The sequence below is a fragment of the Populus alba genome, chromosome 18 (genome assembly GCF_005239225.2).
Source record: "Populus alba chromosome 18, ASM523922v2, whole genome shotgun sequence".
Lineage (NCBI taxonomy): Eukaryota > Viridiplantae > Streptophyta > Magnoliopsida > Malpighiales > Salicaceae > Populus > Populus alba.
In genome coordinates, this window is record NC_133301.1 from 1,301,979 (window position 1) to 1,329,588 (window position 27,610).

The 27,610-nt window shown below is 32.4% G+C and overlaps 2 protein-coding genes and 1 non-coding gene across 4 annotated transcripts; 1 reads left to right on the plus strand and 2 right to left on the minus strand.

The window, feature by feature from the left end:
* Nucleotides 1-4,585: 4,585 nt before the first annotated feature.
* Nucleotides 4,586-6,592, minus strand: LOC118051160 (aspartyl protease family protein At5g10770). The gene is made up of 3 exons (XM_035061730.2): nt 6,357-6,592; nt 5,728-6,144; nt 4,586-5,566 (listed from the first exon to the last, which is right to left on the minus strand). The coding sequence occupies exons 1-3, from the start codon at nt 6,532-6,534 to the stop codon at nt 4,746-4,748; spliced, it is 1,416 nt and encodes a 471-aa protein (XP_034917621.1). The 5' UTR covers nt 6,535-6,592; the 3' UTR covers nt 4,586-4,745.
* A 6,289-nt stretch (nt 6,593-12,881) lies between these two features.
* On the minus strand, nt 12,882-16,242 carry LOC118051159 (aspartyl protease family protein At5g10770). 2 transcript variants are annotated; one of them, XM_073406162.1, is made up of 3 exons: nt 16,044-16,242; nt 14,611-15,033; nt 12,882-14,074 (listed from the first exon to the last, which is right to left on the minus strand). In XM_073406162.1, exons 1-3 carry the CDS (start codon nt 16,207-16,209, stop codon nt 13,263-13,265), a joined length of 1,401 nt encoding a protein of 466 aa, XP_073262263.1. In that variant the 5' UTR covers nt 16,210-16,242; the 3' UTR covers nt 12,882-13,262. The 2 variants fall into 2 exon arrangements, with proteins under 2 accessions (XP_073262263.1, XP_034917620.1); XM_035061729.2 differs by having other exon boundaries at nt 12,884-14,077.
* Nucleotides 16,243-27,503: 11,261 nt separating this feature from the next.
* LOC118051300 (small nucleolar RNA R71) lies at nt 27,504-27,610 on the plus strand. The gene has a single exon (XR_004688012.1). It is a non-coding gene; the product is annotated as a small nucleolar RNA R71 (small nucleolar RNA).

The window sequence follows — 27,610 nt, forward strand, 5'->3', positions numbered from 1 at the left end:
CATTTGTAGCATGCAGAGGGAATTAGTAAATGATTAGCCCTAGTAAAAAAATATTATGCCCAAAATATTATGTAAAACAATTTAATTGCATATCCTTGAAGGAAGTTTCAATTATAATTGGAAACATTTTGATTTTTGTTCCATGATTTACAAGTCATGAAAATATGAAATAGTAAGGCAAAAATAGACTTTTAAAGTGCCTTGAATTTCCTTAGATTTCTTACATCGTTTTTTTCTTTGCGATTTCAAGTCGCGAATACTTGAAATATTAAAGGAAAAGTGAGCTTTTAAACACACTGAATTTTCTTGGATTTCTATCTTAGCTGTCTCTTAATTCACTGGTTATAAATTTAGTTTGAATCAAACACAAATTTTAAGAGATCTGCATTGGTTCTTCCTGGCACTCTATGGATATATCTAAAGGTTGGATCCATATTAGCCAAGCATTCTTTCTTTTAGAATTTGAGCCCCGATTTGTTCATCGTAGCAAAATTAGCCTAGGAAAACTGATAGAATTAGAAAACACCAACACCATAGATATTATAAGACAAACCAAACACAAAGCAGCTTATCTTAAGTAAGGCGTACTACGGGTGCTAAAACTTTTCTTTTACGCAACCAGCCTTTTGCCTTAGAATCTTTAAGGACCAGTTAGAGTTCCTAGTAACCATAATACTAGGTGGCGACTTCCTTTTTCATGAAACACAGACCCTGACATGATCCCCGCTTCGGGAAAGGTCTCCGCGGTGTTGTGCCCTCGCGAGGGTACGATACTTTCATTGATCATCTAGATTGTTTTTGGACCTACTAAGTCAACTAGATTACTTAGAGTTAACTCCTATGTTGATTAATTTTAAATTTGGTTAGACAGTAAGTCAGGTCGAATAGTTTCAAGGTTGACCCGCTAGGTCATGTTTAAAAACAAAGATAAATAGTCCCTTTTAAAAAAAAAAATTTCTATATTCCAATTATGTTTCTTTCAATTGAATCCTTTTTGTGTTTTTTTTTTTTTTTATGAATTCTATTATTTACTATTTGGTTGATTTTGAATTGTATTCATAATTTATTTCAGTTTCTTTTTTATGAGATTATCAAAGTATTAAACAAACATCTCAACATTTGGTTGATATCTATGTTACTATGGTTTACCATCAAGTTATTACCGAATCTATTAAAATTTTAAAATCTAAAATACTTATTTAAAACCTAGAAGAAATTTATAATGATCAAAAACATATTTCTCACTTTACCTTCTCCTTCCCTTCTTTCTCCAAACTCATGTTGGAGAAGCTCAATATTATTGCTATGTTTTAGGGTCCAACCACCACCGAGTGTTTTGAAGATTCAAAGCTTCAGTTCTTAAGACTTTTAAAAAAGTGTTCAAGCTATATTTTTCTGAGGGTCTATTCTTTATATGGAGATGAGGTGTGGTGGCCAAAATTATATTTAAAGGTTGTAGAAATGATTTGGATTGTGATGTTGTTTCAAAATCCAAGATATTTAAGAATATTGTTTTTTGGGTGGTTGGATAACGAGTTTAATAAACTGTTGTTAGTATTTGATCCATTCTCTACATCTAAGAAAGGTGACAATATACATATAAAATAGTTCATTTTGGGTGGATGTAAGGATCTTTAAATACTTAAGTTAATATATTTATAGAGAGATCACAATAAATCATTAAATCTCAAGAACTAGATTGTTTGTTTTTGTTTTGGTATGTATTAAATACCCTTTTAAAGTAAAAAGGTCTTCTTTGTAAATAATAAGAACCATATGTTAAGAATATAAAAATTATGAATATTTTACCTTGATGGTTCATGAGGTATATTTATACCACATGAAGCTTGTTATTTTGCTTGAATAAAAGGTTTAAATTGTAAAGAGTCATTTTATCATTGTAACATTAACGAGGGACATATATTCTTTATATATGTATTAATAAAAAATAAAATATTGCTTATATATATATTAATAAAAGATAAATATTTTTTATACATTTATTAATGAAATAAAAATATGATAGGCCATAAGAGATTATTGTACATATAGAGGTGTAGGTGGCCATAATTTTCATCCAAAAATATTTTTTGTTCAACTTAAATAAAAATAAGTTCAATTCCTAAATAATCATAATAATAAAACTAAACTAAATATTATATAAAAATTATGGGACCAAGTAAGATTTAAAGTAGAGAGGAGAGAAAAAGAAATAGGTTTATCACAATAATTGGAGTAGAAGAGAGAAATTAGAAAAGAAAAAAAAAAGAGAGATCTTGGAGATACCCGAGATTTCCAATTATAACACCCCTTATTTCTCCAAAATGAATAAGTCCCTTGCGTTATATGCAATGAGTTGAAAAATACCCAACTCCATAGAGAAAGGAAAGGATGCATGAAGTCCCCTAACATTTTGGATCAAAACTAAAAAACCTGGGTTTAGTAAAAAATACTAAGGAGTTTGGGTTGGGCCAGGCCACAAGCCTGGGCACAAACAATAACTAAGATTGGTGTTAGGCCTTGACGTCTAGTTCTGAAAACACGCTAGGCCAGTGGACCTAGCGCCTCCTTGGGCCCTATCCACGAGCCTAGGTCTAAAACTGTTTTTCAATCCCTTCTGAGCCTAAACCATCATAAAAATGAGCTCAAGCAAAAAAAAAAAAAAAAAATTGTTGAAAAATACTGATAAATCCTGATCATCACGTGTTTTGGTGTGATAGCATGGCAGGAAATTAGAGGAGATAGAGCAAGAGAATGTTCATCGATGGTAGGAAGGTTATTTAAGTATAGAGTTCACTTGAGTCTCTGTATCACAAAATTACATGATTAAGTCCTTGATTTTGGATTAAATCCTTCCCCTTCACTCCGTTATCTCAAACTCGAAAGTCAGGAAAAAGAAAAGAAAAGAAATTCATTTAAATTTGTTTGAAAAAGAATCATATATAGATAATTTGATGAGAGGAAACTTCCTTATGACGCTACTGTCAAAGCCACCAGACTTTTAAAATTATATTGGAAAATCCGAATAAAGCAATGCTTATTTTTTAAAAAAACAATAATTAAATTTTGGACATCTCAACATTCTGTTAACAAAATAAAGATGGAGGACTGAGTTGTTAACATATAGAAACCCACGAGAACTATTTAACAATTTCTCACACCTCATGGACTAATTAATTTATTTCAATAAACTACAAGGACTAACTTATAATTAATTCTTAATTTCAATGGGCTGAAATTGAATGCTATAGGATCCACTAAAAGCTGGCTGGGTGGCATTGAATAATGTAATAATGTGACCGTGCTAACAATCCTCACCGTCCAAAACTTGAGTTTTAATTATAGTTTTAAAACCCGGACCGGCTCGGCGGGTCGACTCGGGCATGGGACCGGTCCGGGTGAAGACCAAAACCCGCTTGGGAATTGGCCCGGCCAGACCCGGTCGACCCGGGACCCGGCAAGACCCGGTCCCAAACCCGTTGACTTTTTTTTTTTTTTTTGCTAAAACGACATCGTTTTGATTTTTTTTTAAAAAATAAAAAATAAAATTTGACCCGGCGACCCGGTCAAGACCCGGTGACCCGGTCAAAACCCAGAACCCGGGCCTTGGATCGAGCCGACCACCGGGCCGGGTCTTAAAACTATGGTTTTAACCCTTCAATATAATTGAGTGCACATGGCAAACAAAATGCAAGCAAATCCAAAGAGAATCCCTAAATTGCCAAAATAAAATAAAATAAATCACAATGTATAAGTGATAGCTTGGTGTTTGATAATGTGATGTAGGGTGTTTTTTTTAAAATATTTTTTTAATGAAAAATATATTAAAATAATTTTTTAACATTTAGAATATCAAAACTATTTAATTTTTTTTAAATATCAATTTAATATTTTTCTAAACAAAAAATAATTAAAAAAACAACTTATAACATAAAAACAAACCATCTCTTGTAATTAACCCAAATCCTTTCTATGACCAAAAGTTGATTATATGTATTAAGATTTTTTCAGATAAAAAATAATTTAAGAAGCAACTTATAACATAAAAACAAACCATCTCTAGTAATTGACCCAAATCCGTTTGAGAACTAAAAGTTGATTGTATGTATGAGGATTTTACTGATGGAATTTTGCCAAAAATGGTGCTTCAGAAATAGAGTTTGTTTGTTAATAACTTAATCATGTACAAGGATTCCTACTTTTTTCAGTTAATAGGGATGGGTCGATGTCAAGGTAATAATATCATTGGCCTCTCTTCCCACTTGTCATCTGTCAGCATCCTCGACTTTTCTTTACACTCAAAAACTTTATCCGAACCTTTCTAGCAAAGAACGTTCTCATCTAAACCTATCATTGGCTCAGACAATCACCCAATGAAGTGTTTTACATAGTTTCCGTGTCCATTAGCATACATTTTTTTTTTTTTAACATTACATTATCAAAATAATTTAAAATAAAAAATATAAAAATTAATTTTTTAAAAAAATATTTTAAAAAACGCAGCCTCTTAATCTCGAATAAATTCTATCTTAACAAACACACAAACAAAAGTTTTTTTTTTTTTCTGTAATGCTTTCTCTAAATATAATTAAGTATATATTTGTTGAGAATATATATATAAAAGCCCCAATGGATACAAGTTATATAAGATGCCTTCAATATTTTGGGAAAAAGAAAGGCCATACAATGCAAAGCACAAAGATAGTGAGTAATAGCTCTAGATTCACTTTTCTCAATAATTTGAGCTAACAACCTTTAGGAGCAAATCCAACCATTCCCTTAGCAACATCATAGACCACCTCGTATGTCTTCTGTTGAACATTTCCAAAAATTGCTAACTCTTTGTCATTACCATTATCTATGAATGCTAAACACACCTCTTCCAGACCATTCACAGAGATCAAGATCCCCGAATCATCAATATCCACTTCAACCCCACCTTCGAAGAAGATACTAATCTGAGGTATTGTAATATTGTCGTTGGCATGCTTACTGAGATCATAGCATGGATGGAAATCGGATGTTCCATTTGTCAAAGTATAGTTTGTCATCATTTCTTGAAAAGCCGAGCTGAGAGCAGAGTGTGCTGTGGATGGCAGAAATGTCAGTGTTGTGCCAGAGTCAATTATCGTTCCAGTGGTCCTAAAAACTGATGGATCTATTGCTAGTTTGCGACCTCCAACACTAATTCCAGAAACGTCTAGGCCGTACAATTCCGGAATTTTTGAGGTTATTGGAGTGAATTTTGCAGCTTGTGAGACTCCACCACCGAAGCTGAGGTGACCAGTGGAGCTTGAAGATGCTGGTAAGCAATAAGAGAAGAGGTTTTTGTATGTTGAGGAAGTTTGTGATGGTAAGGCTATAGGGGAGCGGCCTAGTCCTAGCAAACCGGCTGTACGAGAGAATGTGCCGCCATTCCTTTGACCACAACCGATCACAAAGTTTTCGAACACGTCCGAGGGCGTAATGGTTAGCGTTTCTGTGGCAAGAAATCCGACAGTGTAACCACTCCCGTATTTGACTCCATAAAGGCATGTATTTGAGGAAGTGCAATCCTGGGCGCTTTCTGCAGGGATGTTAAACACATGCTTGAAAATGAACCATATCCAAATAATGATTTAAAAATATATTGTCACCTCTAATTAAACCATATCTTTAACAATCACCTGGTTGCGGATTAATTTGATTGTTAAATCTAGAATTTGTTAAAGCAATAATACTGATTACCTTTAGCAATTGACTTGCACGGTTCCGAGGAACACGAAAGGTTTTTGTAAGAGGTTGATTTGGTAGGATCGAACTTCTCCTCATTCTGTGGAAAGCAACCCCCTAAACATGGCTCGCATTGGGTCCAAGTAAGGTCACTTCCAGTATCAAATAAGAGTGAGAAATCTTTTTTTGGTGTGCCAAGACCTACGGTGACAGCATATGCGCCTCCAAAGTGAGTGGTTGGAACTGTAGTCTTCATCTCATCAAAAGCACCAGTAGTGCTTGAGTTCATGGAAAGCTTCGCTCGAATTGATTTCACTCGGAGTTGGTCTTGACGGAGGATTTCGGCTGCCGAGGGAAATGTTTTCGGATCTCCAGTCACCGTGCATGGACCATACCTGCTTACCACTTTTAGGGACGAAGCTTTGTTGAGAACTGAAATACAGCATTGAAATTGATTAAGAAATGTAAAAATAAATAAATAAATAAACACTGATTTAAGTTTCAACTCTCAAATGTAGTACACCACTGGGACTAAATGGCAAGACAGACAGACACACACACACACAATTAGTTAAGAAATAAATCGTAATATGTAAAACACAATATTAAAAGACAATACAGAAAATCCTAAATCATGATATAACCTTTGTTAGAATGGTCGCAGACACTTGAAGGCAAAAGAGAATTGACATTAACATTGCGAAAGCAACTTTTTGTGGTCTCATTTGCGGCAACGGTTTGCCCTTTCTTCAGAGAGCATAAAGGGCAAAGAAGAAAAAGAAAAACATAGGGGAGAAAGGCAAGAGAGATGGGAGTAGCCATGAGAAACAAATACTTTACTTTGTTGTCACAGATTATGAACCCACATCGTTTTCTTGGCTAGCCTCACCGGCCTTATATAAGCTAAATAATACGGTTCAATCACAGCCGCGCGGGTTATGGAAGACGTACAGACCTTAAAAACCCAAGTCAAAGTAATTTGTCTCATCGAGGGAGACAATTCCAGCTAAGCAAAGTTTTTATTCTTCTTTATTAGCATGTTTTTGGTAGTGCATTAAAGCTTGTTTTTTAAAATATATATTTTTTAAAATTATATTAAATTAATATATTTTTTTATGATTTTAATATATCAATGTTAAAAAAAAATTATTTTTATAAATTTCAATAAAAAAATATTTTTAAAAAGTAATTTCCACCGTTACCTAACAAACATACTAATCAACTTTAGAAAAAGGCAAAAACAAGACGATATTCTTAATAGCTCTTATGGACTTGGTATTCCATTCCATCCAATTAGGAAGCTCCATCGAAATGAACAAAATAACTAGGATATTTTTCTTTTGCATTAAAATTAATTTGTGGGTCATTCATTAACTTACAAATTTAAGATAAGAATAAAGGAAGCATTGATTGCAACAAACCATATTTAAAGGGTTTTTTTTAGTTATTCAGAGGTTTCACTATTATATATTTATTATACCTTAAACCTTAATGATAGATATATGAATAATATAACACGTATCTGTATAGGAAATAATACAGGTATGATAGAAATATTATAGTTATATTTTTGTGTGTTGTAATTTCCATCATTATATATATATATATATATATATATATATATATATATATATATATATATATGTTGGCTAATCAATAGATTAAGCTTTCTAATTGTTCTTCATTATAAAAATATCTTTCCATGAACAGGATAGATAAAAATGTAAATATGCTTTGACTCATGAAATTAATTAGGGTTTTTTTTAATGATAAGTAAAGTTTGGGGTTGGCTTTTCTCATGCTAAACAATTCATTTGTAACCGGGTTTGAAGTAAATCATCCATGTTTAAATTGGTACATTCATAATAAATTCTTTTTTTCACATATATTTATTAAACTTGGACCGGCATGAGACTCGATGGCTGAACTACTTCGGGTTTGTTAAAAGACCAGTCGGTGCAACGGCAAAATCCGGTTGACTTAGGGGAACCCAAACAAGATTTTTTTTTTCAAATGTGATTTTTCTTCTATACCTTTTTTTTTCATATTTTTTTAGTTGGTTATGAATACTTTTTAAAGATTACTACATAAATATTAGAAAAATATTTTATTTTTTCAATGTGATATTTGAAACCCTTTAAAGTTTTTTAATATATGATTTTAATTCCTTTCATATATATACTTTATATTCACAAGAAAAAAGTTATATTTTTTCAATATGAGATAAAAAAATTTTTTTTTTGGTTTAAGTACTTCAACTTAAGAGGATAACATAATATATTTTCATTGTGGGATTTCAAACCTTTTAATATATAACTCTATGTTCTCAAGAAAAAAAAAAATTCAATGCGGGATTTGAAGCCTTTCTGTATATGTATTTTATGTTCATAAGAAAAAAATTATGTTTTTTCAATATGAAATTTGAAACCTTTTAGTATATATACTAGCTCTATATTTTCAAGAAAAAAATTATTTTTTTAATGTGGGATTTAAAGCTTTTTCGTAATTATATTCTATGTTTATATATATATATATATATATATATATTTTTAATTTAAAAAAAAAACAAAAAAAAAAAGGAAACTTCCTCTCCCATATCATTGTCTATTTTTCATATGATACAAAATAAGAGATGACCACTTGGCTAGCTGCTCCTCCTTTTTTCTCCACCTTTTGGAAATATTCTCACTTCATTCTCAACCACAAATTACACGTTACCGCGTTTAGTCTGTCGGCTTGGAGCTTTCAAACAACGAGGGATTGCATGTGCAGTGAGTGAGTGATTTGCATGTTCCCTATCCAATCAACGGCAAAACACGCCAATAAATGAAGTCTTTTTCCACAATATTAATTTTTACGGGGAAAAATTGACGGGGACAAGGTTTTTTTTTTATAAAAAAATTAAATTATTTTTAAAGTTTCATTTAACAATATTTTTTTATATAATATGATGAAAAATTCAAATCTTCTTATATTCACTCAAATTAATTAAAATAATTAAATAAAAAAATATTAATAATTTATAAGTTTGTACTAGAAAATAATATAAAATTATTCCTAGCAATAACCTCATATAACTTCTTAGAATTAAGATAGCTTTCACTTTAGTTCGTCAACTCAAATTTAAGATTCGATCGATTTCACGAAAGACTAAGACTTTCAAAGTCAAGAAAAGACATTTGTCAATTACCATTGATCATACAAGTTCTAGTAATTCTAGAAGCCCTATAATTCCTTGAAGGATACGAAAATATGGATTTTCCGTGAGAGATCAATAAACGGGATTCGGACACCATTGAATGCTAGGAAATACTGGTCTCTGTGTCCACACTTTGTCATGGGATCAAATTTTTTTTTTTTATACAAAAAATAATATTTAGGAATTGAAATGAGATAAAAAAAAAACATTAAAAATTAGTCCTAATGAACATTTAACAATGCTAATTATGCCTAGGTCAAGAAAGGACATCTCACCAAATCTGCAATCTAGATTATATGATTAAAATAACCTGTAAAAAAATAAAAAAATTATAATATTTTTTTAATATATAAATTTTTAAAACTTATGATTCGAGTTATTAGATTCAAAACACCAAAATCTAGAAAAATTATGATGTTCAATTTCCAGTAAATTAAATATTAAAGAATAAAAGTAAATTAAATATTGAATGATAAAATTATATATATGAAAAAATCAATCACACATTTTTTTAAAAAATAACAATTCAAAAAATAATAATTGTCGCACGTCAATTGCGCGGTGATTGGCCGACGATTTTTTCATTGTTTACTTGATTGGTTCTTTGAAAGTCGTCACCTAATATTTGATTGAGGGTTACTAGAAAATCCAAATTTATTGGTCATCGTTAGAATTGAGGGTTAGAGACTAGTTATGGCTAGAGAATTTTAGCACCCGTAGCACACCCTACACCTTACTTGAAATAAACTGCTATGCGGTTTGATATGATTTGAAATATTAATCAAATTATTAAGGCTTTAATAAATCAATTATTAAATCCCAAAATAAATATAGAAACATATTCTACATTTTCAAGAGAAATACAATATAATTTTATTTATCCTTAAGATATTTAACATATTCAAATTAAACACTTAATTCATTTATCTTTTTTATTTTTATAATTCAATAACATAAATAAAAATACAAACACACACACACATTTGTTTTTATTATAATTTTCTCATGCACCATCTTTTACATGTTACAAATAACAAGAATTAAAAATAAATCAAATAAAAGTATCTAAAAACACCTATCAACGTCTGAAAATTACAAAAGAAAGCCTCGGGAACAGTGATGGAAGGTTTCTGGGCATGAAACAGTGGCGGCGCGTTTTCTCCACGCATCATTACTGTTATTACTATTAATAATTAATAGCTATTATTACTGTTATTACAAAAGAAAATTATTATTATTACTGTTATCATTATTAATAATTAATAGCATCATTATTATTATTATTATTATTATTATTATTATTATTATTAAATCAAAGAATGATGATGATCAAAAAAGTAATCACACTATAGTGATAAATAAAAAAACATGAGGGGGACTAGAGTAAAACCTTCATGCCTCTTAGTATATTTGTTATCTTTTATAGAGTCATTAAGTGACTCAAATACACAGTAGAATTTTATTTAAAATTATAATACACACACATGTAATAATTAGGAGTTGAGAGTTTTACTGCTTGAAAAATCTATCATTGTTGGAAGGATAACCAAGAACTATTACTAGTATACGAGTCTTGGTTGAAACTTTCATGGTTTTTCATTCAAATATTATTGTTCCAAATTTTATGAATTCAAATTTTATATTAGTGATTTTATTTGATTGTGAAATGTGTAAGGTCCTTAATTACCACTAGGCAGCGTAATAGTTTATGTCATGTATTATAACATATATTTATAAATAATGAAAAGCTTCTCTATGCATCATGTTGCTTAAGTTCTAGCAGGGTTATCGACATCTATTGTTGTTCTTGGCAGATGATTTGGGAGAAGTTGTGGTTGATGTCAACTACTTGAATGTTGAAGACACAGTTCCTCAGTAACAGTTCCTCGTAATGCTGAAGTCCTGCTCAAGGCAGCCTCATCACAGCTTGCTGTCTTTTATAACACTGTCAGATACCATAAGGTGTTCTCACTCCCATCATTCTTCTTTCTCGAATAACATTCTCAGATCCTCTTGCTTTCCAGCCATCACTTGTAATTCTCTTTTATTCATCTTCTTTTCTGGGTTTAGACATCGATTTTTCTTGAATATTGTGATAAAAATAATAGAACGTAAGAGTTCTGGCATGGAAAATAATAACCTAAGAAGACTGTTTCGGAGACTTGTACTTTATACATGTCAACTACAAGTCTTTCACCGATCCGTTGATTGCGCAGTGATTCCATTCGGAAAGGATCCAATCCAAAAGTATATCAGCAGAAACCGGCGGTGGTTCGGTTTTCGTTTTTCATCTTAACATGCATATCATCACATATAAAAACAATTATTATACTTAAACTAAAGTGTACGTAGATGTCGTCATGTCGGTTCAGGATTATGTTTGGTCAATTTTTTTTCTCTCTTTTTTTTTTATTTTGGTCAATTTTTATTTTTTATTTTTTTAATTTCACCCCTCAATGAACTACAACATGCCCTTTGATTTTTCTATTGCTCTCATATGACTTCTTATTTCTTCAATTCTTCATTTTAAAGAGCCAAATCGACTCCTAATTATAATCTTCTTTAATAATTAAGCCCCTTAATTGATTTTCTAAATTGGATATTCATTTTAAAATCATCTTTGAAATTCAAATTTCTTTCAATTTTAGTCAAATTAAATTAAATTAAACCATTTTTCTTTCAATTTATTTTCAATTCAATCCTTAATTATGACCCAAAAATTCTCAAACTTTATTTTTGCTTGAGATACTCAACTATTGGTCTAATTTTAACTCGAGCTATGTATTGTTTTTTAGATTTTATATATTTTTTTAATGATTTTATGATTTATTTCTATCACAAAAAAACTAAATAAAAAATGACAAGAATAAAAAAAATGACTAAATTTACTAAAAACTTATATATATTTTTTCTAATTTTCAAAAATATAAACAAAAAAAAGGTTTAAAAATTAAGTTATTAAAGTAGATAGAAGGTACTTAGTTGTAAAAATATTTAAGAGTATATTCAAATAAAAATATATTATTTTTAAGGATCAATCATTTATCTTTAAGATTTTATAGGTTATTTCTTAATGCAAACAAAATAAATGTAATCAGCCTCTTAGAATTCCAACAACATCATCTTATTTAATTAAACTTCTAAAAAAGGTCCACCAACTTACGGAAATATTACTCAAAATACATTTACAATAACAAAATCTAAGCTCCAAATTAGAAGAACAATAAATGAAAAAATAGAGTTTTAAGACCAAAGGAAGATAATTTGAAAAATTAATTTCTGTATTTGAATCAAAGGTACACCAAATAACTTTATAAAAAATTATCTTGTTTAATTTATCATTGTATAGAATACCAAACACTAAATATGTTACTTTATTAGTGTATTTAGAAACTTTGAATCAATATATTAATCACGGGAGGCCCCTCAACTGATAAAAAGACATCATAATGATGTTCTCATATGAACAGGCTGCCTAAGTGTGTGTTTGTTTTATAGGTTGAGGTTGAGTTTGGGTGTGAGACCCACTAAAAAAACTATAAAAAACAAGAAAAAATAGCTTTTGTGGTTGAGTTTTGTGCATAATTAGATTGTACCCAACCACAACCTCAACCATAAAAGCTAAAACAAACATACCCAAATAACGAAGACTATCTGATCGGGCAGACCCTCGCTGATTATCTAGTGAAAACTCCTTCAAGTGGCTAACGAAGACTAGAAACATAGATTTGTCAAGATACAGGATATCATAGGACAAAACATGAAACGCTTGCTAATGTTTTTTTTTTTTTTCTATTTAAAATATCCCAGCAAGATTCTACGCTGTCTGATCGGGTTGTAGCTAGGTGGCCATGTTTCTGCTAGCAAAATGATAATGAGATTTGAGACAATATCCAACTTGATGTAATATAAAGCTAATATGAGCTATTATTCTTACCCACGATAGGATTTCACTTCTAAAATATCCTCTGGAATTGTAATAACCTCATTTCACCACAAGAAGGTTGTTATTGTTGATAAAGTAGTTATAAATTCCACATAATTTTTTAGCTTAAAGCACTCATACTAGCTTCAACCCTGTGAAGCATCTCCTACCGCTCCCTTTGGGCTAGAATATACACTTTTTTGTGCTTCTTGCATGTACAAAGCAAAGGAACAAAGAATTGAATCCCAGTCCCTTTGTAGAGAGCTTATTGCATATGTTGTATGTAAAGTTTCTTAAGTTACTACACACACCTTTTAATTATTTTTTCCTATATATTTCATTTCAGCTCGCATCCACATATAAGCTGATCTTACACTCCTTTATTTGTAATGGAGCTGCAATTGGTCATGGTTCTTGTTTGTCATTTCAGCTACAACCACCAGGGGCAAATCCAACCCTTCCTTTTGCACCATCATAGACCACTTGATAAGTCCTTTGCTGAACATTTCCAAAAACTGATATATCATCATTTCCTGCGAAAGCTAGGCAAACCCTCTTCAAACCGTTCACTGGATACAAAATCCCTGACACATCAATATCCATCTCGACTCCGCCTTTGAAGGTCACACCAACCTTGGGTATCCTTACCGTGTCATATTTACTAAAATCATAGCACGTATCGAAAATAGAATACCCACTTGTCGAAGGATAAGCTGTCATCAAATTTTGAAATGCTGAGCTGAGCTCGGAGTATGCTGTCGAAGGCAGTCTCGTGATGACCGTGCCAGAGTCAATAACGGTTCCAGCTGAAAAAGCCGATTCATCTATTGATAGCTTGCGCCCTCCAACACTTAGCCCGGTTATGTCCAGGCCGTAAAATGGCGTCGAGTCAAAGTCTGCAGACAAAGGAGTGAATTTCACAGACTTGGAGACTTCTCCACCAAGACTGAGGTAACCTTTGGAGCTGGAGGATGCCGGTAGGCAATAAGCGAAGAGCTTTTTGTATTCTTTAGCAGTTTGTGATGGTAAGGCTAACTTGGACCGACCAAGTCCCAGCAAACCGGCTGCTTGTCCAAATAGGCCATCGTTTTGTTGCCCGCACCCAAATAAGAAGTTCTCGAACACATTTGATGATGAAAGGGTTAATGTTTCTGCAGCAAAAAATCCGATTGAGTAGGAGCCGTCTCCATATTGCACTTTGTAACGGCATGTCGAAGAAGAACAACTTTGGCGCCTACCTTCTGCATAGTAGAAGGAGCATAGATTTAATCTGTATCTTATTGTTAACACCCTGCTATAAAATGAAAAATTAGGATTGAATCTCGTTCAAATGTACAAGGAGCATAGATTTAAAAGAAGAAAAGATTTTCGTTATGTAATCGAAGATGATAAAACACATCAATTAATTTATTGTTTATATGTTAGTCATATAATTAAGAAAATTTCTACGATATAAAATTGAGTTTCAGGGGAAATCTTTGAGAATTATACAAATATTTTGAGAAAAATGCATTATAAATACATTTTGTAGTCAAGCCTTCATTATTATTCGTAGTTAGTGGATAATTTTTTTTATTTTTTATTTTTATCTTGAATGGCAAATAAGGTAGGTTTTGACATTGGATATCACAACATTTATAAGAAATTCCGCCAGCATTTGGCGCATATATATGCGCTAAAGAATCCAATGCGACGAAAAACTTAGGAATCATTTGATATCATTGACGGTTTCATGCTTTACTATTGAGTTACTTTTCCTACGAGAATTTCTTACCTGACGCGACTAACTTGCACAACGCCGAGGAACACGAAATGTTCTTGTATGAAGTAGACTTGCTCGGATCTAACCTTGGCTCCTTCTGTTTGTAGCAAGAGTTCACGCATGGCTCACATTGAGTCCAAGTGATATCGCTGCCGGTGTCGAATATGAGGGTAAATTCTTGTTTCGGTGTGCCGAGACCCACAGTAACAACATAATCACCAGCACCGATAGATGCACCAGACTGGACCGGCAATGTAGCCTGCTTCTCCGGGAACATGCCACGGCTTGAGAGCCTAGCATGAATTGAATCCACTCGATATTGGTCTCGAAGGAGGATTTCCATGTTAGAAGGAGCTTCTGCTCCTTTCTCTTGATTCACTATACCAATGCATGGGCCATGCCTGTGCACCACCTCCAGGGATAAACTGTTTGAAACTGAAATGCATAAACCTCGAATTAGTGTGATTACCTGAGGTGGTCTTAATTAGGTGTTGAACCATCCATGAATTCATTTTATTGAAAAGAATTTCAAAGTTTTAGATATAGAACAGGGCGGGGCTGGGCAGAGCTAAGAAATTGAGATTGGAGAGAGTCCAAGAATATATTGACATGCTAAACTTCTATAAAATAAATATTAAATTTCAAAGATTATTTTAAACTTTAAGGGACTGTGACCCCCACTTGCACCCCTCATTCTGCCCCAGATTATTTGACTACAAAAAGAGAGAGTTTATACTAAAAAGTCTTACTAACAATAACAACATGTAATATAATGATTTATTTATCTGACAAGTAAATTATTTATAAAACATCATTCGTGACTCGCCATATCAGCTAGTAAGATATCATGCATGACTTTTGTATTTGTTTAGAGGGTTCTTATGAAATAAAATAAAAAGGATAAAGCTTTTGGAGTGATTTTTTTAAGAGGGATTGTACTTAAACAAACAAACGACAAGTAGACATGATTTTCAATTGTTCTTTTTATCTTTTTAAAGTAAGAATATGTTCGGTTATGCAATGTATAGTGCTTTTAAAAATATGTTTTCAATTGAAAATGTATTAAAATGATATTTTATTTTTATTTTTGACAACAGAATATTAAAATCATTAAAACATTTATAAAAATATAAATTTAATGTATTTTCAGATAAAAACACTATAAAAACAAGTTAAATTACATTATCAAATAAAATCTAAGCTGACAAATCAAAGTAGGAATTTAGATATTCATGTCGTATTATTCAAAGAATTATTTTGTATGTGTATCTGTTAAAAAATAATATTGATCATAATTTCATTTAATAAGTTAAACTATTAAATTAAAAACATCGAATCTAAATAAAGAATTGTGATTTAACCAACATAGGATATTCAACCAAGTTGAATATATGTATAATTAATAAACACGAATCAAGATAAGATTGCTCGAATGGTGATTAAACCTTTAGAAGAAGAGTGGTTGCAGGCAGTTGTTGGCAGAAGAGAATTGACTTTAACAACATGAAGATAGCTTTTCGTAGCCTCATTTTCTTCAACAGCATAGCCCTTTTCCAAAGAGAATAGAAGAAGAAAAACATTCAGAAGAGAGATGGAAATTGGGGTGGCCATTGGAAACAAAGTAGCTCTTCTCGGACTCGGACGTAGTTGTGTTGCACAGCTCATAGGCTCGTCGGGGCCGCCCTTATATACTATAAAAGCATTTAATATTTAAATAAAATGTAACGCAATAAATCAAGTCTCGGCCAATGATAACTTTTCTAGCTTAATTGGCCTTTGATTTGAAACCACTAATTAAAGCATTTAATATTTAAATACTATGATTAAACAAAAAGATTTCAGTACCAAAAAAGGAAGCTTCATTCATGTATATATGAAATTGCGGGTGCGAAGTTGACTGAATAATAAGAAGCGATCAGAGGTTATTTTAAAGTCTTGGCCAAGAATTGGCTAAGCTGAAAATTTTAATTTGAAAAGGTCAGGTGGTTGATTGAAAAAACATCCAAATTTTGAGGTTGCAATTATAATTTACCTAAGGATTTTGAACGAATTTTCTGGAAAATAACCTCCGACATATATAGGAATATATTTATATTCCTATATTTCAAAAAAAAAAAAAAAAAAACAGAAATGATTCTCATAAATTCTTAATTTGAAAGCATTCTTATAAGTGTTCACACTAATTTTAGCTAAATTAAATATGTATGCAAATAACCATTAGTTAATGAAATAATAAATAAAACTTTCTGTACATTATATAATTAATTAAATAAATTAAAAGAGTAAATTTTGAATTAAAGATAACTAATAAAATAAATGAAGGATGTGAATGAAAAAAAATTCAACATAATTCACTATTCATAATCTAAACATCGTTTCATGATTTACCAAGCGTAAATTTTGTGAAATCAAACAACAATTATTAAATTAAAAGCAAAATAATTTAATAAAAAATAGAATACAAATGGAAAAAAAAGAAAAGATGATTCACCGTTCATATAATCACTAAGTATATTCACCTCAAATCTTTTAATGTTTTTTTTTAATATATCACAAAAATCCTTCAAATGAATAATTAGAATGGAGTACTTTGTAAAAAGATGAGTTCAAGATGTCCATAATTTTGGGTAATGGCAATATTGTAAAAGAAAAATACATTTATAAAACCCAAGTGCGCCTCTAGCATCCCATTTCAGTGGATGAAGACGAGTACTTTTTATTAATTACTATAAGATCTCGCCTTCAGAGAAGTTTCTTCACTTTGTCCAATAACCTAAACAAAGATAAAAGAAAATAATTTCGAGCACTCTTAATGGGAAAATACTGTTCTTTTCACGTACGTTGTAAATCCACTATCCCCCACTAACTAATACTAGAATCTATATCTTAAATAGCTATTTTATAATTAATATTATTTATTTTTATATTTTTAAAATTATTTTTAGATTATTTTGATATGTTAATGTTGAAAATAATTTTTTAAAAAATAAAAAAAATAATATTTTAATACATTTTCATGTGAAAAACACTTTAAAAAACAACTATTATTACATTTTCAAACATCCCATAATAAAATCATCATAGCAGCACCAAGGAAATCAAAGATGAAGACTCTCCAAGTGATGAAAGCAAACAAAATTAAGATTATTAGCAAAGTGCTAATTGACCCAAGTCAATGATAAGGTAGATATCCACTTATTCTTGAGGTGGGAGACTTGAGTTCGATGGTAAAGGGAAAGCATGATTTTAGATGTTGAAATTTGAAGACATTCTATATATTTAATGAGGCACCCATGACTTCCATTGGAAATGTGAAGCACAAATCCACTAAACTTGAAACTCTTTAAACTCCAAGCACAATATGCACATGTATATGTTTTTGGCAAACCCAAGTTCTAAACCAAATATTTACTTTTAAAATTTGAAACAATAGCTACTTAATTTAAAATTAAAGCCGTTCTTATTAATAATATTCTCAAAATCTTAATCACTTAAATAGAAAATGTTTAGAGAGAGAGAGAGACATAGATTACACTCATAGCCAAATTATCCAAATACCATATAAATTAAGTTATTGTTTTTTTTTTTTTTCAAAATTTCAAAGAATCTAGCTAGTAGTTCTTAAAAGCGATATAAATATGGTATGGTTGATGATCTCCATGTAGCGCTGACTTAAGATGAATGAGGGCCTTGAGGGAAATTATAAATGGGATGTTTTAAAATATTTAAAAAATATTTTTTTATTATTTTTTATGTATAATTAATCTTCATTTTGTACTTGAAATCTTTTATTAAGGTAAGACAATTTTCATTTGATAAAGTAATAAATATACCTTATTTATTCTTGAAATCTTTTATTAAGTAAAATCTTTGAGCCATTATTTGAGTGACCCATAATGTAATTCAATATTGTCTCAAGTGACCATTAGTTTAATCTGACTTTGCTACAAAAAAAAATCATCATTGTGATTTATAAAAGAGCATAGCAGGTTATGATCTTGTTCATGAAAGCTTATTGTTTGATGGCTGTGAAACCATTCTTTCTAATTAACTTATATATATATATATATATATTAAATAAATTGAATGAGTAAAATAAATTTACTAAAATTTTATTAATTACTTGATATAAATAGCAAACGAAACTTAACAAATCTATGCTCTTGAATGACTAAAGAAAATGGAGTAGAAAACGCATGAAGGTAAAGAATAAAGAAGAGGCAATTTAATGGAATAACTTCACACATGTTTTCATTTACATTATGCATGTATAAATACATAATTGAGGAGCTTATTAAGCCTGAAGTTTTGCTATTCTGTAACTAACTGCAAGCTATACATAATTCAATTTAAACGTAAGGATTTGATTTCGGCGAGTGAGGATTTTGTGGAGGAACTGATGCTGTTGAAAGAGTGATTTCTGGGAGAGTGATTGCTTTCCTTATATGCCTCCGCAAGATGGAGGTACCATCAATAACTCCAGTCTTGGATCTTAAGACTTGAAAACGATTACGTGGAAGAGGTTTCGTAAGCAAGTCTGCAAGCTGATCTAAAGTGTGAACATGATTGACAGTAATGCGACCTTTTTGGACAAGATCACGAACAAAAAAAAGATTAATGTCGATGTGTTTCATTCGAGTGTGCTGCACTGGATTTAGGCTAAAATGAGTTGCATCAATGTTATCGCAAAAAACCTAAGGAGGATTTTTAAGATGTAAACCAAGTTCTGTGATTAAGGAGTGAAGCCAGACTGTTTCAGAGGTTGCAACTGCTAAGGCATGAAATTCAGCTTCTGTAGAAGAACGCGATACAACTCTTTGTTTGCGTGCAGACCAAGAAACAAGATTAGAACCTAGAAAAGTGATAAAAGTAGTGGTGGGGATCCTTGTATCAGTGTTAGCAGCCCAGTCCGCATTAACAAAGGTTTGTAGATTTAAGGGGTTGCTCTGTTGAATAAGAATCTCATGAAACATTGTATGCTTGAAATACCTGAGAATTCATTTTGCTGCAATCTAGTGGCATTCTATTGGTTTGTGTATGAACTAGGAAAGGCGATTTACTGCAAATGCAATGTCAGGTCTAGTCAGACCAAGATAATGCATAGCCCCAATAACTTTTTGATAATTTGTGCTGTCTGTAGGAGTTGAACCATCCGATAAAGTTAATGGAGTGATGGTGGACAGTAGAGTGTGAATGTCTTTGGCCATATCCATAGATGTTTTAGAGAGTAAATCTCGGATGTATTTGTGTTGTGAAAGGAAAAGGCCCTTGGCTGTAGGGATGACTTCAATGCCAAGAAAGAAATGGAGATGTCCCATGTCTTTGACAGAGAAGGTATGGCTGAGTTTGTTGATGATAACATCTACAAATATGAAGACGTTGCCTGTGATAATAATGTCATCAACATACACAAGATAATAGCAAAGAACACTGTTAGAGACATATATGAATAAAGATGTGTCCGTAGCTGAGTGAACAAAGCCAAATTGCAGTAGAGCATCCCGAAAAGCTTTATACCACTAGCAAGGTGCCTGTTTCAAGCCAGAAATACTTTTCTTTAGTTTACAAACATAGTCAGGCTTGGAAATATCTCTTAAGTCGAGAGGTTGATGCATGAACACTGTTTCTTCAAGATTGCCATGAAGAAAGGCATTATTTATGTCAAGCTGCCTAAGAGACCAACCATTCATGACAGCAATGGAGAGAATTAAATGAATTGTAGTTGGTTTGACAACTGGGCTGAATGTCTGGGAATAATCAAGGCCTGGTCTTTGGTGGAAGCCTTTGGCAGCCAGACGAGCTTTGTATCTGCTGATGGTTTCATCATGATTTCATTTTGTTCGAAAGACAAATTTGCAGCGTATAAGATTTTGATTGGCTGCAGGGGGGACAAGGTCCCAAGTAGCATGATTGAGTAATGTAGTAGTTTCTTCTGACATGACATTGCGCCAAAGTGGATTTTTAAGTGCTTGACTAACACATGTGGGCTCAGTGTAGTCAGGTAATGGATGTGTTGTGGTGTTGTGAAGCTGCTTGGGTACAAAGATGTTGTTCATAGATCGAGTGGTCATATTATGTCGTCTTTGAGAAACAACTAGAGCTGGAAGATTTACTTGAACGGTGGAGACTATAGTGTCCGAATTGGATGTAGGGAGAGAGAGCTCTTCTTGATGGACAGTAGAGACTGGTGTAAGGAGGGCTTGGTTGGTTGGGGGAACAAGTTGTAGTAGTGGAGCAGATACAGTAGGAGCAGCAAGTAAGGAAGACTTGGAGGTGGACTAGTTGATGATGTTCTGTAGGGGAAATGTGTTTTCATCAAACGTAACATGTCGTGAGATATACAATCTTTATGTAGGCAAGTGGAAGCAAAGACATGCACTTTGTGTATTGGAATAACCAAGAAACACACATGGAACAGACTTGGGTTGGAGTTTATGTGTCTGGTAGGGTTTCAGCCATGGAAAACATAAGCAACCAAATGTTTTGAGTTTGAGATAATTGGGAGCTGCTACGAATAAGGTTTGAAAGGGAGATTTATGATGAAGAATAGGAGAGGGCAATCGGTTGATTAGATAGGTTGCTATAGCAAAAGTATAGGATCAGAAATAGGAAGGGAGGTTGGCGTGACTGAGAAGTGTGGTGCCTGTTTCTATAATGTGTCTATGACGACGCTCTGAAACTCCATTTTGGTGAGGGTGTGTGGGGCTGTGGTGTAATGGATGATGTTGTGGAGTGTAAGAAATGGTTGTAGAGTGACAAATTCTCCACCATTATCGGAGTAAAGACTTTTGATATTAGCATTGAACCAATTGAGTATCATTTTATGAAATTAAGAAAAAATGATTTTAACATCTGATTTGTTTCGAAGGGGAAAGAACCAGACATATTTTGTGAAGTGATCAATAAAGATCACATAGTATTTATGACCTTAAATGCTAATTTGTGGTGATGGTCCCCAAACATCGGTATATATTAAATCAAAAGGGGCAAAGCTAGTGAGACCATGTTTATGAAAAGGCAGGCGATGAGATTTATTAATAGAACAAGAATCACAAAAATGAGATGTAGATGAATTGCTCAAAACAGGAAGAGAGAATGATGAGATCATTTTGTCAACAACTTTGGAGGAAGGATGGTCTAGGCGTTGATGCTAGCCAGTTATTGATGTGCATTCATGAACTAGTGCAATGAGAGTGGAGGCATGGGGATAAGGTAGAGGATAAACACCATTCTCACAGGGTCCTTGAAGAAGAGTCTCTCTAGTCTATTGATCCTTGACAAAAAAACAAGAAGGATGAAATTCAAGGAACACATTGTTATGTTTGGTAAAATGATGGATGACATTACCAAAAGATTGATGTCTTCTCCCAAGTGCAGGAGTGTCGAAGTAATAAATAACCCGGCAAGACCGGGGTCGAACCATAGAGAGGTTAATTGTATAAATTATAAATAACAAGACAACAACAACATCAACAATAATAATAATAATAATAATAATAATAATAATAATAATAATAATAATACTCAGTACGTGACGTTGTTATACCTGAGAATGATCTAAAAGATCGGGTCACAGGTTTCCAACCTATATACTGAGTTTATGAAAAGATAAAAAAAGATATATTATATAATATAAACAGAATGTAAATAATCATAGTAATAATAATAATAATAGTAATAATAGTACTAATAATAATACTAGTAGTAGTAGTAAGTAGTAGTAGTAGTATTAATAATAAAAGAAGAAGATGAAGAAATTAATGAGAACTTTGAGATGAAAGATTAATGTAAGGATTAAACAATGATAAAAACAAATGTCAAGGTTAGAGGATCCACCAATGGTATTTCAAACAAGTATGGTATAAACTCTTATTACTCAATTTGAAAACCACACACGGAGGAGGTTCCAATAGGATGATTTGTCATTAATAGCTCATTATAAATTATTAACATGATCATATTAATTATCTTAATTACATAACACCAAACTTTTAAATATTGTCAGGAATTCATGATGCTAACTTACGGTTGGGTTATGAGAGTGCCAAGCATTTGCTGTACCAAGTGTTATACAACACAAATCTAGATTAACCATTTAACAAGCAAGGTATTAAGAATTAGTAAGATAAAAAGATAAGACATGTTAATATTAAACATTAAGGTCCATGTTGAGTTTACACCATACTTATTCTTACACCATTAGTGTTACCTTTTCACCTTGACATAATAAACTTAGCTAAACATAATGAAGAAGAGAAACATAAATAAACAAAACAAGAACATAAAGAAAATACAAGTTAACTAAGTAAAGGAAAGGAAATGAAAAGCATAAACAAGATATTAATGAAAGCAAAACTTAAAAATTACAAAAAAAATATAAAGAGAGAAATAAAGAGCATGAACTTGATCTGAACAACCAAACCCCCAAATGAATGGCAAATGCCTCCTTTTATAGGCCAAAATTCAGAATTATTGATTTGATGACTAATTGTTGAGTGGGTGGCCAACTTTTGACTTTGTGAAAATCCTTATCTTCTTGTCTGAATAAAACAAAAATACTACCATCCGAACTGGATTCTCTGGTAAACATGAAAGTTGTAGGAAATTGACTCAGCTTTTCAGGAAAAAAAAATGGAGGTCATTTGGACTTCTAGAACTCCAGATATTGGCCAAACACTGAACAATGTTTTGGCTGTAGGATAGATTCAGACTTCTCTGTTGTTGCTATAATTTGGACTTGAAAACGGCCTTCTTAGATCTTGATGAAAACATGAAAGTTGTAGGCCTATGTCTTACTGAATCTTTGTAAAAATTTGAGATCATTTGGACTTCTAGAACTCGAGATATGACCCAATTACCGAACAATGTTCCAGTTTGGACTGCACCAACATCTCTTCTCTAAGTTTCACCCTCTCTTTATCTTCACAAATTTCAGTAGTTGAATTCATCAATCAATCCTTTGATTTATGTGATAGGCCTGCATTTAAGATGAACATTTACCATATATTAGGGCATTTTATAGTATTAGACTTGTTATTATAAAACATGCTTTAGTTAAGGAGTTATTGATACTTTAAGTGCAAAATGATGAAATAAAACCTTGATAAATATGCACTTTTAAGTACTAATCACACCCCCAACCAGCTTATTACTAGTCCCTAATAATCAAAGCGTTAAAATAGAAAAATAATTTGCAAATTCCATAAAGCAAGGTATTCATCATTCAACTTACTTTAATTTATCCAGATAAACAAACTCATTAAAATCATATATCTGCTCAATACCTCTTAAACAAGATATTACCAAACCTTTATTTTGTGCTCAAAATATCAACAAATAGTTATGGGGCTTTACTTGGAAGAAAAACAAATTTTTGTTCCAATGTTTAAGGCTAACTTCCTTAGGTTGGGATTATTATATTTTTTTTTCTTTTTCTTTTTTATTTATTTATTTATATACACATACAACTTGAAACACAATGCATCTTTAACCCATGTAACAAGTTTTAGGCTAATGACTCCCAGACCAGTTGGTCTTAGGGCATTAGGTGTTGAGACACCCCTACGAGCGTAGCAACTCGGGTTGCAGATACTGATACATAGATAGTGCAATGTTTGATTCCCTTAAGCTTTTCTCCTCAACCCATGTAACAAGCGTTGGGCCAATAGCTCCAAAGTCAGTTGACTTTAGGGTATTAAGTGTTAAAACGCCCCTTCGGGATTAATTGCTTAGGTTAGGGAGGCTACGAAACCAAACTTATCTACATTTCTGTTATCATTGTTTTTTTTTTTTTGCAAATTATGTACTGTCCCTTTCCCTTAGTTGTTACCTTTAAGAAAAGAACATAAATAATGTAATAATCCAGTGTGCAACCCACAATCATATGTTAAAGTGTGTGTGTGAAAATGAAGATTTAAAAATACTTGTTAAATGAGCATATGAGCAGAATCAAGTGCTACCAATACGAGAGTTTGTAAACCTGAATATTTCAAGAAGTATTCTGATAGACCCTGTTAAGAATGTTTACTAAGATGCGTCTCAAGAGTCACTTTAACAAAAGAACTCCTTTTACTCTACCATCCTAGTAACAACAGTTTTGCAAATAGTTTATGAAATAGAAAACACAGTTTTGTTTTTTTAATTATCAACTACTACCCTTTCCCCCCAACCAAAATGAGACATTGTCCTCAATGTCTTAAGGTAGAAAGATAGAGTATAGAAGACATCACCTGAAATAACGAACACTGACAAACCTGAAACACACTTAAACAAATATAAGAAACAACAAAACACAATAATAAAACCAAAAGACACAAAGTTTTTACAAACGAAGGCTCAAATCCAATTTAAGCTTTTTACGGCTTTCCGTAGTTGACCAATATATGTGACTCATGGAGGGATCAATTACAGGGATGAAAGATTGTAGTTGGTCAACCAATTGTTCAGCAGTAGCAGCAGAGATTATGATTTGTCGTGCCGAAGATGTTAGAAATTCTTGTTCCACAGCATGATCAAGAAAAGACAACAGTTTATTATAAAAACCATTAACATTTAACAGACCTATGGGTTTATGATGAATGTGCAGTTGAGCCTAAGATGAAATATGAAAGATCTCTTCCAATGTGCCCAGACCACCTGGTAAGGCAATGAAGGCGTCAGCATGGTTAAACATTGCATTCAATCTATCAGACATTGTGGGGATCTGTAATTCCTCTCCAATTGTTTTTCCAATAATGTCCCCTTGTGCTAAAGCTTTGGGGACAACCCCCAAAACTTGACTACCTCCTAAAAATGCAGCTTTTGACACTCCCCCAATTAACCCAAGGCTGCCTCCTCCATACACTAAATGAATCTTTCGCTCAGCTAGTACCTGACCAAGATGATTTGCTAATTCTAAAAACTCTTTTTCTTTCCCGGGACTGGATCCACAAAAAACACAAATATTTTTTATTTGATGACTTGAGGAACCTGCCATTTTTACGCACTTCTGTATTTGATGAATGTATGGGTTGAGTAGAAATGAGGGGAAGAAGAAGAAGGTTTTATAGATGAGAAAAAGAAAATGCAATCATATCACATATATGGAAGCCAGTTGGAGTCTCTCTCTCTTTCTCCTTTTTTTTTTAAAAAAAAAACATGTGGATGCACAGGTAGTTGTGATTGTGGCTCACATCTTTCCTTGGTTTTACGTCCAAGAACAGCTTAAACGCCTTCTATAGGTCGGGGATAGGCTTCCCATCCAGTTTTTTTAAAAACTAGCAAACAGGGTCTTTTTTTTATATAGTCAGATTCCCAAGACTATGATGAGCTTGTTCTTTATAAAAATGGGGTCATAAATCATGAATTGTCCGATGCACATCTCCACTATGATGAGACTTAAGAGTCAATAGAAGATTATCTAAAGACTCTTTATGTTTTGAAATAAATCCTACCTTTTGACAATTTTCACAGGTTTTGCAGAATGCATATGAGTCCTTGAACATGGTGGGCCAGTAAAATCCACTTTGTAAGATTTTTGCAGTTGTCTTTTTTGACGAGAAATGATCCCTACATGCTTCAGAGTGACAAAATTTAATGACACTACTTACCTCATTGTCAGGAATGCATCTTTGAAATATTTGATCAGGTCAATATTTGAATAAGTAAGGGTCATCCCAATAAAGTTTTGCACGTCGCTCAAAAACTTTCTTTTATCTTGGTTATCCAAATGAGCTAGCAAAAATCCTGAAGCAAGAAAATTGTTATTTTTAGCAAACCAAGGCATTGAACTAGGAGAAAGTAAAGATTCATCAGGAAAGTAATCATTGATTGGTGTGATGTCAGATGTCGAATCTATTGTCAACTTTGACAAATGATACGCGACAACATTTTCGGTGCTTTTTTCATCATCGATTGCTTCCTGTTTGGTCATGGCATGAGAAAATGGAAGTGCTGGTGGGAAATTAGTCTTTTCTTTGCAATGTTCAGATTCAACCCCTTCCTTACCCTCATAGATTGATTCATCATCTTTCTCACAAGGTTCAAGAGTGGGTTTTTCAATAACCTTACCACTGCGAGGAGTGATGTCTGATTTGACTTGATCCATGTGTTAACTTCTGGAACTACTTGTATTTACATTGTATTTCTCCTTTGGATTTTGTTGTGGTTGAGATGAAAACTTACCGTTCTCTTGAAAACTGAGAGCAGATGTTAACTTTGCAAGAGTATCTTTAAAACCTGTCATGCTTTGAGCAAGTTAAGTGTTGATTATCTCTTGCTTTTCAATGAATGAATGCAATGTTTCCTCAAGATTTCTTCTAGGAGGTGGAGCATAAGGAGGTGCATATCCATGAGAATTTTGGAAATTATGGTGTGCTTGAAACAATAACTGTGAAGTTTGTGCATAATTGTTATCACTCTTCCAACTAAAATTTGGGTGATTTCTCCAATCAGGATTGTATGTTTGCGAGTATGGGTTATGATTGGGCCTTTGGGAACTGTTTAAAGCATGAGCTTGTTTATGGAGGCATTCCTTGAAAGAAGGCAAAGTTGGACAATCATTGGTTGCATGTTTATTTGTTTCACAGATTTGACATACAATGTCTTGAACAAATTTTAATTGACCACTCCTTTTCAATTCTAGTGCCTCAACTTTTTTAGCTAAAGATGCAAACTTGGATTGGAGGTCATGATCTTCCCGAAGGTTATACATACCTCCATTAGATGTATGAGGTTGAGTTTTACCCGGTGCCTCATAAGTGCCTGTAATGTCCCAATTTTGAGCATTTTTAGCTAGCAAGTCTAGGTACTCCATTGCTTCATCAGGGTCTTTATCTTCAAAAGTTCCATTGCACATCAATTCCACCATTTACCTATCTTTATGTGTTAATCTTTTATAAAAATGTGAAACCAATCTCCATGTTTCAAAATCATGATGAGGGCAAGTATTAATCAAGTCTTGATACCTATCCCAACATTGGTAAAATGTTTCACCTGGTTTTCGACTGAAAGTGGTGATTTGTCTTTTGAAAGA